Genomic DNA, 13,000 nt, shown 5'->3' with positions numbered 1-13,000 from the left:
TGGCCGACTCCTGCTCCTATTTTCTATGTTTCTATTACAAGAAGAAAAATAATTCCAATAGCACCTCAAAGTTCATCACCCTCTGAGGCTCAATTTCCAGTGTGCACACGAACAGGGGAGAGAGCTCATGCTGAGTGAGACACAGCCATAGTGAGTGTGGGTATTGGGAATTTGGTGCACAGTGGGAATTTGGTGCACAGTGGGAATTTGGTGCTCTTTGCATTTTTTTCCTTGCTATCCAACTTCTTAAATATTCAAATTGTTGTCTTGCCCTGTGGCAGCAGTAGAGGCTACAAGGGAAAGGAATGACTGGTAAGTAGTGGGTAAGATTGTGTGAGTATTTACTACTTTCATCACCTGTAGTTTAAGGTCTTTTTGTGGTTTATAGTTTGTATATTCTATAGTTACGAGGATCAGGAAAGAAGGGCCCTAGAGTAATTCATTTAAAAAGTTTAATTTAAAGGGATAGGTCATGGCAGGAGAGCTCAAAGCCGTGGTGTGCTCCTCGTGCTCCATGTGGGAAGCCGGGGACATTTCCAGTGCCTGGGACCATCACGTATGGAGGATGTGTGTCCAGCTGCAGCTCCTGGAAGCTTGAGTTTCAGAGCTGGAATAGCAGCTGTGGACACTGTGGCGTATCCGCAAGTCTGAGAGCATCGTGGATTGCACGTTTAGAGAGGTGGTCACACCACAGCTGAAGGGACTTAAGGGAATGGGTGACCACCAGGCAGTCCAAGAGAAACAGGCAGGTAGTTCGGGAGTCCCCTGGGGTCCCACTCGCAAATTGGTATTCCATTTTTCAGGCTGATGAGGGCGCTGGTTCCTCCAGGGAGTGCAGACAGAGCCAAGCTTCTGGCACCACAAGCAGTCTGTCTCTATAGGAGGGGAGGAAGAGCAGAAGAGCAATAGGAGATTCTATAGTCAGGGGGACGGATAGGTGCTACTGTGGCCATCAATGTGACTCCAGGATGGTGTGTTGCCTCCCTGGTGCCAGGGTCCAGGATGTCACTGAACAGCTGCAGGGCATCCTCAAGGGGGAGGGTGATAAAGCAGAGGTCATGGTACATGTTGGTACCAATGACATAGGTAGAAAAGGGATAAGGTCTTGCATCAAGAATACAGGGAGTTAGGCAGTAGAGTAAAAAGCAAGACCTCTCGGGTAGTAATCTCTGGAATGCTCCCAGTGCCACGTGCTAGCAAACTCAGAACTAGGACAATAGCGCAGATGAATATGTGGCTTAAGAGTTGGTGCAGGAGGGAGGGTTTTAGATTCCTGGATCACTGGGACCGTTTCTGGGGAAGGTGGGACCCGTACAAGCGGGACGGTCTATATCTGAACCAGATCGGGACTAACATCCTTGCGGGCGGGTTTGCTAATGTTGTTGGGAGGAGTTTAAATTAATTCGGCAGGGGGAGGGGACACAGAATGTTAGCAGAATAGGGACACATCATAATACAGTAAAACAATCAAGTCAGAGGGAGTACAGCTGCATTAAGTTTCAAGGGAGTAAAGCAAGGCTGGATGGCCTCTACTTTAATGCCAGGAGTATTACAGGTAAAACAAATAAGTTAAGGGTGAGGATTGACACATGGAATTGTGATATAGTAGCCATCACTGAGACGTGGTTAAGGGAGGGGCAGGATTGGCAGCTCAACATTCCGGGATATAGAATCATCAGGCGAGACAGGGGAGGGGGTAAAAGAGGAGGAGGCGTTGCATTATTAGTTAAGGTGTCAGTTACTGCAGTAAGGAGAGACGATATCTTGGAGGGGGCATCGAATGAAGCTTTGTGGGTAGAGCTTAGGAATAAAAAAGGGGCAGCCATATTATTAGGTGTTTATTATAGACTCCCAGATAGTCAGCGGGAAATTGAGAAGTAAACATGTGCATAATTTGTGGAGGTGTGTAAAAACAATAACAATAGAGTAATTATATTAGGTGATTTCAACTTTCCCAACATTAATTGAGATAGACATAGTGTTAAGGACTTGGATGGAATGGGTTTCTTGAAATGTGTACAGGAGAACTTTTATGTCAATATGTACAAGGTCCAACAAGGGACAGCGCAGTGCTGGACCTAATTCTGGGGAATGAAGCCTGACATGTGGCTGAGGTGGTGGTGGAGGAGCATTTTAGTGATAGCGACCACAACATGGTTGTTATGGACAAAGAAATTGACAAGTTGCAAAAAATTGTTTTGGATTGGGGGAAGAGTGGATTTTAGTAAAATAAGGCAGGATCTGGCCAAGGTAGACTGGGAACAGCTACTTGTGGGGATATCTGGAGGAACAGTGGGGGGCCGTTCAAAAAAGAAAAGGGGAGGGTACAGGCTCAAAATGTTTCCTCTAGGGTGATAGGAAGGAGTAACAAGCCCAGAGAACCATGTTACAATGAGAAGGAAAAGAGAGGCTTTTAGCAGGTACAAGGGAAGCAAATCAGCAGAGGCATTAGTGGAGTACAGAAAGTGCAGAGTGGAGCTTAAGAAAGCAATTTGGAGAGCAAAGAGGGGATATGAGAAAGCTCTGGCTAGTAAAAGTAGGGAAAATCCCAAGATATTCTATCAATGGGAAGAGGATAACCTGGGAAAGAGTAGGGCCCATAAGGGATCAAGGGGGCAATCTATGGGAGGAGCCAGAGGACATCACTAGAGTGTCGAATGAATACTGCACATCCGTCATCATCCAAGAGAATGAGGATGAAGGTATGGAACTCGTGGAGAGAGACTGCGAGGTTCTTAAGAAAAATGATATAGGGAGTGACAAGGTATTGGGAGGTGTTGGCAGGCTTAAACGTGGACAAATCTCCAGGTCCGGATGATTTGTGACCCAGGCTGCTGAGGGAGGCAAGGGAGGAGATCGCAGGGGCTCTGACCCAAATTTTTAATTACTCTCTGGCCACGGGGGAGGTGCCAGAGGACTGGAGAATAGCTAATGTGGTTCTGCTATTTAAGTATGGTTGTAGAGATAAGCCAGGGAACTACAGGCCAGGGAACTACAGGCCAGGGAACTACAGGCCAGGGAACTACAGGCCAGTGAGTCTCACGTCAGTGGTAGGGAAACTACTGGAGAAAGCTCTTAAGGAGAGAATCTATCTCCACTTGGAGAGGCAAGGTTTGATCAAGGATAGTCAGCATGGCTTTGTCAGAGGGAGGTCATGCCTAACAAATTTGATAGAGTTTATTTGAGGATGTGACCAGGTATGTAGGTGAGGGTAGTGCAGTTGATGTAGTTTATATGGATTTCAGCAAAGCCTTTGACAAGGTCCCACATGGGAGACTTATAAAGAAGGCAAATGCACATGGGATACAGGGTAATTTGATAAGGTGGATTCAAAATTGGCTTAGTTGTAGGAGACAGAGGGTGATGACAGAAGGATGCTTTAGTGACTGGAAGCCAGTATCCAGTGGCGTACCACAGGGATCTGTGCTGGGTCCACTATTATTTGTCATTATATAAACGACACAGATGACTATGTGGGACGGATTAGTAAGTTTGCGGATGACACAAAGATTGGCTGGGTGGTTAACAGTGAGGTTGAGTGTCTTGGGCTACAAGAAGATATAGATGGGACGGTCAAATGGGCAGATATGTGGCCACTGGAATTTAACCCTGAAAAGGGTGAGGTGATACACTTTGGAGGGAGTAATTTGACAGGGAAGTATTCAATGAACTGCATGACACTAGGAAGTTCTGAGGAACAAAGGGGCCTTGGGGTGTGTGTCCATAGATCTCTGAAGGCAGAGGGCATGTTAGTGGGGTGGTGAAAAAGGCATTTGGGACACTTGCCTTTATCAATCGAGGCATAGATTACAAAAGTAGGGCGGTCATGTTGGAGTTGTATAGAACCTTGGTGAGGCCACAGCTGGAGTACTGTGTGCAGCTCTGGTCGCCACATTATAGGAAGGATGTGATTGCACTGGAGGGGGTGCAGAGGAGATTCACCAGGATGTTGCCTGGGATGAAACATTTAAGTTATGGAGAGAGGTTGGATAGACTTGGGTTGTTTTCACTGGAGCAGAGAAGACTGAGGGGCGATCTGATCGAGGTGTACAAGGTTATGAGGGACATGGACAGGGTGGATAGGAAGCAGCTGTTCCCCTTAGTTGAAGGGTCAGTCACAAGGGGGCATAAGTTCAAGGTGAGGGGCAGGAGGTTTAGGGGGAGATGTGAGGAAAAACTTTTTTACCCAGAGAGTGGTGACGGTCTGGAATGCACTGCCTGGGAGGGTGGTGGAGGCATGTTGCCTCACATCCTTTAAAAAGTACCTGGATGAGCACTTGGTACGTCATAACATTCAAGGCTATGGGCCAAGTGCTGGTAAACGGGATTAGTAGGTAGGTCAGGTATTTCTCAAGTGTTGGTGCAGACTCGATGGGCCAAAGGGCCTCTTCTGCACTCTGTGATTCTGTGAATTCATAACAAGGTTTATTTTTGAATTACTAACATGGTAATTCATTAGCAAAGGCTACAGAAGTTGGCAGCAAGTGTTGAATAAGTCATACTTTCATTAAAATCTATTTTAGAGGATGACACCAAATCCCAACATTATTCAGCAAAATCCTACTGGTTAAACCTCCACTGGAATACAATTCATATTGTGGAAGTTCAAAGAAGTCTGCACCACTTCAAAATTTAATGTGTCCCCCCAAGAGAGAAATTATATTGTAGGCACCACCTCAGTCATCTAACTTGCACATAGTGCACAGCGAGCCCCAAGTTCCTGCAATGGCAATGACAGTTACTATCAGCTTATAATAAATATATCCCTCAAACTTGAAGCCACATTCAGCAATAACCCTTGCAAGTGGACTTTAGACACAAGCTGTTAGCATCTACCCAACTGTTAGCACAGCAAGCTCCTGAAACTGAAAGTGACTATGAATTTCACAATGCACGTATTATAAGAAATAATAAACACCTTAAAATGATTTAATGCTGCAGCCTAGTTTTAGGATGCACATGACCGTTATATAATTGTTCAAATAATTCAAAACGTCATCTAGGATTCTCAGAGATTAGTGTCACATCACTCTCAGCTATCCATTTGCCTCTACATTGCATGTGTCTTTACATTAATTTAATTATCCAAGAGCTGATTTATTCTGTACTGAATTATTTGACACTATTACTAACACTGCATACTGAAACACTGATTTGGTAAAAGACTATTCCACTGCCATTAAAACTATTTTTTTTAAACTAAACTTTCCAGAGTTGTGATCTTAATTCTCCAAACTTTCTGCTCCAAACCAAATAGAAGTCCCACTTCCAACTCCAATATAGTTCCAGTTTAAATTGATGCATGCCAAAACAGTAGGTGGAATTGGAACTGAAATATTTCATTATACAGCAAATATTCTAAATGCTGGCTGCTTTCAGGTCACATTAAATCCTTTCCTTCAATAATAAAACATGCCACTAAGTGCTATTTTTTCAATGGCTGAAATGAGGTAATAGCTTAATGTACCAGTTTTGTTTTCGAGTGGAAGCAACATTTTGGACTTGCTCTGAAACTTAAATCATTCTGCAACATGGACCTTTTGGAACAGTTGGAGCATGCAGGGCAGTTAATTACCATTTAAATATCGGTGGTAGTGCAGTAGATCTGGGTACTCTAGTACAATGCATCATAGATTGGTAGGACATGGGTTTACAAATTTGATTCCTTCCATGGTCATTTTCAATCTGACTATTAGGGAAGTGCCAAGACCAAGAATGGTTTCATTAGTGGGACAGACAGCAAATCAAACCACACCATTCAGCCAACTATTGTTTGGAGGTAGTTACAGGGTTGGAAATATATTGCCTGCCCACTGAACTAACGAACGATTGCTATACTCAAATGTGACGGGGGGGGGGTGGGGGGTGATGGAACAGAAGGGCACCTTCAAGTAACGGCAGCTTTTAAACATGGTGACTAGCTATTTTAACACATTGTGAACAACCAACCAGATGAGAAAATAAGATTAAAATTGAACAAAACAAAAATTCTGTAGTATTTTGTTAGGTTTTTAAGAAATGAAAAAAAATCAAGAAATTTAGAAAGTCGTAAAAGCTATAAAATTTACCGATCTTGTCAAAAATATCCAGACTTTCCCTAGCCTAGTCATAACCCAATGCCAGTTATGTCACTGAGTTATTGCATTTGTATGTTGAAAGTGACTTAATACTCCTCTCATTGCTCAGTCAATTATTATTTAAATGGCAATGGTGATGGCACACTTTAATCTTTCGTGTTCTTTGAAGATAACTCAGCAGTCAAAATTATCCAACAGTGCACTTCACACATCATGCTGCTAAACAACAAAATCAAGTTTGTTTGATACTCCCAGTAAGAAAGAAGTGGACATACAAGTAACTCTAATGCTCCTGATTTTCCACCTCAAGTGTTATCCCCTCCTCTATACGCACCTGTTTACCCTGCGAGGACATTTATCTGGTTTAATATCTACCTCATAGAGGTAGACGTCAATCTTTGGGATATCTACTTGGAAGCAGTTGGCCAGCAGTTTAATCGGTTTTCCCATGGTGCCACATCCTGGACGCCTTGGCACCGTGAAGAGGGGCTGAGCCCCAACAGCTCCTGTGAGAAGAAGAAAAAACTCAGTGAAATGAACTGAAGAAGCTATACACAGCTCTTTTTACCTTAAGGTGAACACCCTCAATTTTTCTCTCTTAATTATGTATGATCTGTGACTGAGCATAATCTGCTCCTAGGCCTACAGCAAAATGTCACTCTGTGCCCTAAAAGTCTCTAATCTGCCCCTCCCTAAATCAGTCTGCACTCGATGTTGGTAAACTGCATTGCAATGCCACAGGGAAGCATAAAATCTTAACCTGCTATACATATCAAAGACTTGAAATATTTAGTATTGTGGTTGGAAGCTTTTCCTTGGGTTGAGGGGAGGGGGGATTGGGGAACGAAGGAAAGAAGGAATAGTAGGAAGGAAGGTTGTTTAACATAAAAACAAACTTTAACACTTCAAGCTTATACAAATTTTAAAACTTCTTAGTTTCATCCATTTGAAGAAGATTTAATAAAATAAATATGAATGTGTCTCAGGTCATTATAAATTTCTTTTTTTTTCCTTTTAAGAAAGTTTTGATCCGTTTTGAATAAATTTCATCCATAAACATTGAGATATTATGACAAAAACTAACAAGCGAGCATAAGCATACATAAAAGGTTGGCTACAAATTGGCATCTACCCAATAAAATTTGGCTAGATATGTCCTATCCACAAAGGGAGGGAAAATTTAATCAAATAGTGCTCAGCCAGTCTATTCTCAATCAACGTGATGGAAGGAACTGTTGAGTGCTATCAAACAGCACCTACACACCACTAACCTGCTCACTGATGCTCAGTTTGGGTTCTGCCAGGACCACTAGGCTCCAAATCTCATAATAGCCTTGGCAGCTGGTGGGATTTAAATTCAATTAATTAATAAATCTGGAATTCAAAAGTTAGTCTCAGAAATGGTGATCATGAACTTAACTGGATTATTGTAAAAACCCATCTGGTTCACAAATGTCCTTTAGGGGAGGAAATCTGCCTTCCTTACCCAGTCTGACCTCCATGTGACTGTATATTCACAACAATATAGTTGACTCTTCACTGCCCACTGGGATGGCCCAGCAAGCCACTCGGGTGTGTCAAATTGCTACAGAAGAATCAAAAAAGGATAACACTGGACCGATCTCCTGGTGTCAACCTCAGCACCAGAAATGACAAAAGCACATCCTACCCAATCAACTCTGCAAAGTCTTCCTGATTAACATCTGGGGACCTGTGCCAAAATTGGGAGCACAGGATAGTTAATCAAGAGCCTGACATAGTCATACTCACCAGATCATACCTTACAGCCAATATCCCAGGATTCTCTACCACAATTCCTAATAGGTACTGTACCAATGGAAGGACAGATCCACCAGAAGTGGCAGCACAATGGTATAAAATCAGGAGGGAGTGGCCCTGGAATCCTAACATTGATTTCAGGCCCCACAAAGTTTCATGGCATCAAGTCAAACAGGGGCAAGGAAACCTCCTGTTGGTTATCACCTATTGCTCTCTCTCAGCCAATGAATCAGTGCTCCTCCATGTTGAACATCACTTGAAAGAAGCACTGAGGGTAAAGAAGGGCACAGAATGTGCCCTGGGCAGGGGACTTCAATGTCCACCTCTAAGAGTGGTGCAGTAGCACCACTACTGACTGAGCTGGCCGAGTCCTGAAGGACATAACTGCCAGACTGGGCCTGAAGCAGGTGATGAGTTAAAAACATAAGAGAAGAACCTACTTGGCCATGTCCTCACCAATCTATCTGTCACAGATGCATCTGCTCGCGACAGTATTGGTATGAGACAGTCCTATCTTCACAACCTCCATCGTGCTATGTGGCACTCTCACCATGTTAAATGGGATAGATTCAGAAGAGATCTAGCAGCTCAAAACTAAGAATCCATGAAGTGCTGAGGGCCATCTGTAACAGAACTGTATTCAACCACAAACGTGTAACCTCAGTCTGGCATATCCCTCACTCTACCATTATCAAGCCAGGGGCTCAGCCCTGGTTCAACAAGGAGTGCAGGAGAGCATGCCAGGATTAGCACCAGGCATACCTAACAACGAGATGCCAACCTGGTGAAGCTACAACACAGGACTACATGCATGCCAAGCAGTGGAAATAGCATGTGATTGACAGGGCTAAGTGATCCCATAACCAAATGATCAAATCAAAGCTCTGTAACCTTGCAACATCCAGTCGTGAAGGGTGGTAAACAATTAAACAGCTAACCAGAGGAGAACGCTGCACAAGCATCCCCATCCCCAATGATGTGGGAGCCCAACGTGTCAAAGGCAGGCTGAGGCATTTGCAACCATCTTCGGCCATGATTGCTGAGTGGATGATCCATCTTGGCCTCCTCTCAAGGTGCTCAGCATCACAGATGCCAGTTTTCAGCCAATTTATTTCAATCCACATCAAATCAAGAAATGGCTGAAGGCACTGGATACAGCAAAGGCTATGAGCTCTGACAATATCCCAGCAATGGTACTGAAAACTTGTGCTCCAGAAATAGCCTTGCCAAAGTCAAACTGTCAAACAGTCAAACTGTTCCAGTATAGCTCTGACATTGGCATCTACCTGGCATGTCCAGGTATGTCCTGTCTACAAAAAGCAGAAAAATTACAACCTGGCCAATTACCGCCCCATCAGTCTACTCTCAATCATTAAAGTTTTTATTTTATTCATTCATGGGGCGTGGGTGTCACTGGCTAGGCCAGCATTTATTGCCCATCCCTAATTCCCCTTGAGAAGGTAGTGGGGAGCTGCTTCTTGAACTGCTGCAGGTACACCCACAGTGCTATTAGGGAGGGAGTTCCAGGGTCTTGACCCATCATCAGTGAAGGAACAGTGATATGGTTCCAAGTCAGCATTGTGACTGGCTTGGAGGAGAACATCCAGGTGGGGGCATTCACATGTGCCTGCTGCCCTTGTCCTTCTAGGTGATATCAGTTATAGAATCATAGACGTCTACAGCACAGAAAAAGGTCCTTCGGCCCATCGAGTCCACGCCGGTCAAACAAGTACCTAACTATTCTTAAATGTTATGAGGGTTTCTGCCTCTATCACCTTTTCAAACAGTGAGTTCCAGATTCTCACCACCCTCTGGGTGAAAAAATTCTTCCTCCCATTCCCTCTAAACCTCCTGCCCCTTACCTTAAATCTATGCCCCCTGGTTGATCACCAAAGGGAAAAATTCCTTCCTGTCTACCCTATCTATGCCCCTCATAATTTTATACACCTCAATCATATCCCCCCTCAATCTCCTCTGCTTCAGGGAAAATAACCAGTCTATCCAATCTCTCCTTATAACTAAAACTCTCCAGCCCAGGCAACATCATGGTAAATCTCCTCTGCACTCTCTCTAGTGCAGTCGTGTATTTGGAAGGTACTGTTGAAGTAGCCTTGGTGAGCTCCTGCAGTGCATCTTGTAGATAGCACACACTGCTGTCACTATGAGTTGGTGGTGGAGGGAGTGAATGTTTGTGGAAGGGGTGCCAATCAAATGGGCTGCTTTGTCCTGGATGGTGTTGAGCTTCTTGAGTTTTGTTGGCACTCATCCAGGCAAGGGGAGAGGATTTCATCACACTCCTGACCTGTGCCCAAAGCCTGTGGACAGGCTTTGGGGAGTCAGGAGGTGAGTTACTCACCACGGGATTCCTAGCCTCTGACCTGCTCTTGGAGCCACAAGTATTTATATGGTGGTCCAGTTTAGTTTCTGGTCAATGGTACCCCCCAAGATGTTCATAATGGGGATTCAGTGATAGTAACGCCATTGAATGTCAAGGGACGATAGCTAGATTCTCTCTTATTGGAGATGGTCATTGCTTGGCCCTTGTGTGGCATGAATGTTACTTGTCACTCTTTAGCCCAAGCTTGGATATTGTCCAGGTCTTGCTGCATCTGGACATGGACTGCTTCAGTATCTGAGGAGTCAGGAATGGTGCCGAACGTTGTGCAGTCATCAGTGAACATTCCCACTTCTGACCTTATGATGGAAGGAAAGTCATTGATGAAGCAGTTGAAGATGGTTGGGCCTAGTGATGGAAGGTGTCACTGACAGAGCTATAAATCAGCACTTACACAGCAATAACCTGCTCAATGATACTCAGCTGGGTTTTGCCTGAAGCTCTTGGCTCCAGACTTCATAAGATTGATGGTTCAAACCATGGACAAAACTACTGAATTCCAGGAGTGGGGTGAGAGTGACTGCCCTTGACATCAAGGCAACATTTGACTGAGTGCAGCATCCAGGCGCCCCAGCAAAACTGAAGTAAATCAAAATTAGGGGGCAAAGTCTCTATTGGTTAGAGCCATCCCTCACACAAAGACAGTTATGACTGTTGAAAGCAATTATAACAGGCCCAGACATCACTGCAGGTGTTTCTCAGGGTAGTGTCTAATGCCCAACCATCTCCAACTACAATGTGGATGTTTGCTGATGACTGCAAAGTTCTTAGCACCATCCACAACTCCTCAGTCACTGAAGCAGTTGTGCCTACATGCAGCAAGATCTGAACAACATTCATGATGTGGCCTGCAACACTCCTTGTGTGGTGCAGGCCACATCAACCCAAGTGCCAGGCAATGACCACCTCCAATAAGAGAGAATCTAACCATCTCCCTTTGACATTCAATGGCATTACCAGGGCTGAATCCTCCATCAGCATCATCCTTGGTAGGTGGGTGGGTTATCATTGACCAGAAAGTTAGTGGGACCAGCCATATAAATACTGTGGTGACAAGAGCAGGTCAGAGGCTAGAAATCCTGATGAGTAACTCACCTCCTGACTCCCCAGAGCCCTTCCAACCCCTACAAAGCAAAAGTCAAGGGTGTGATGAAATACTCTCCACTTACCTGGATAAGTGCAGCTCCAATATTCAAGCAGCTCAACACCATTCAGGACAAAGCAGCCTGTCTGATTGACATCTCATCCATCACTTGAAACATTAATTCCCTCCATTACCAGTGCACAGTGGCAACAGTGCGTACCATCTAGAATTTGCATGGCAGCAACTTGCTAAGCCTCCTTCAACAGCACCTTCCAAACCTGTGACTTCTACCACCTAGAATAACACGAGCAGCAGGTGCATGGAAACATCACCACCTGCCTGCAGGTTTCTCTCTAAGTCTCACATGATTGGACTGCTGTAGCTCAAGGCGATGGCTCACCATCACCTTCTTAAGGGCAATACGGGATGCATAACAAATGTCAGCCTTGCCAGCACTGATCACTTCCAAGGAAATGAAAAAGTCGCAAAATTCAAGTATAAATATATCAATTCCGTATGACGACAGTAAAAGACATAAAACCAGTAGTTATTGTTGACTTCCTTTATGCTGACAATTTGCATGTCATTCATTTATTGATGGCAATTACAATGGCAAACAGGTGCACTGAAGTAGAAGAAAAATTACCAGCAGGCAATAGTAAGATAGAAATAAACACATTGACATGAGAAAATGTATTTAGCTGAGAAAGTAATCCAAGATGAATATGAATGCATCTCAAGTACTCTGGATGTTCATCAACAACACTGTTTCAATTATGAAATTGGATAGGAATTTTAAATTAATAAATATTGTGCATGCGTTTGTGTTTAATGCATGCTTTCTGGGGAAGATGAAGGAAAGACAGCATAGTTAATGTGGAGAACATTGTCTTGTGAATCACCAACAAATTCTGCTATCTCAAAATTCTGCTAATTCAAAATCTGGACACAGGTCAATTAGAATATTTTCCCCCTACATCTGCACATATCAAACTGACTCTAAAATAGGGGAATTTGGCTCTCCTACTCTGAGATAAAGGGGAAACTTGGTATTGAGCCATTCAGGTGATTTTCCTTTATGTCTCAGCACCAAATATATAGAGATCATAGGAGCAAGGCATCATTCAAACTGAAGAATGGCACAGGTCAGTATGTGCAATATATAGAATAAAAATGAGGTTGCAATAAAATAATGAACTTTTGGTACGTTCACCAGGAAGAAAAAATAAATCAAAGTTAAATGTTAGCGTCCATAATGTTGACGCTGTTAAGTGTCCACCTGTTTATTAATGGAAACATATACAGGAAGGTGAAAATAAGTGAGACACTAAGATTGCCAATAAGGAATGACAGCATGATATTTACTTCAGATTACTGGCTTAAGTTTGGCTAGATACAGCATAAGAGAGCTATACTGCATTCCCTTCACCACTCCCCTTTCTCCAAGTGCCCTGATCCCATCATATGGTTGTGTTGCTGATCTCAATAAATGAGCAACACTTAATTTCCATCAAAAAGGCACACGCTACAGGAAACACCCTACCACCCACAGGATACGTCAGTGATCTAGATCACTGTGTCCTCACATAAGGTTTACTCCCTCAGACTGAAGAGAAAGACTAACCATTTTAAAATGTTGCAAAAGCAGACAACACTGCTGATTTG

General features: G+C 43.7%; 1 protein-coding gene across 4 annotated transcripts in view; it reads right to left on the bottom strand.

Moving 5' to 3' along the window:
• The window catches only part of LOC121291918 (protein argonaute-3), a 162,247-nt gene that overhangs the window by 98,081 nt on the left and 51,166 nt on the right, over positions 1 to 13,000 (bottom strand). For 2 of the 4 annotated variants that reach the window (XM_041213584.1, XM_041213585.1), the window contains exon 2: positions 6,412 to 6,583. The exons of 1 other annotated variant lie outside the window; for it this stretch is intronic. In XM_041213584.1, coding sequence (XP_041069518.1) covers positions 6,412 to 6,583 — 172 coding nt within the window. Of the gene's footprint in view, positions 1 to 6,411; positions 6,584 to 13,000 lie in introns of those variants that run through there. One more of the 4 variants, XM_041213587.1, reaches the window with a different exon arrangement.

Source organism: Carcharodon carcharias, chromosome 19 (genome assembly GCF_017639515.1).
Source record: "Carcharodon carcharias isolate sCarCar2 chromosome 19, sCarCar2.pri, whole genome shotgun sequence".
Taxonomy (NCBI): Eukaryota; Metazoa; Chordata; class Chondrichthyes; order Lamniformes; family Lamnidae; genus Carcharodon; species Carcharodon carcharias.
The sequence above is the reverse complement of the archived record's forward strand: the minus strand, read 5'-3'. Positions and strand labels throughout refer to the sequence as shown.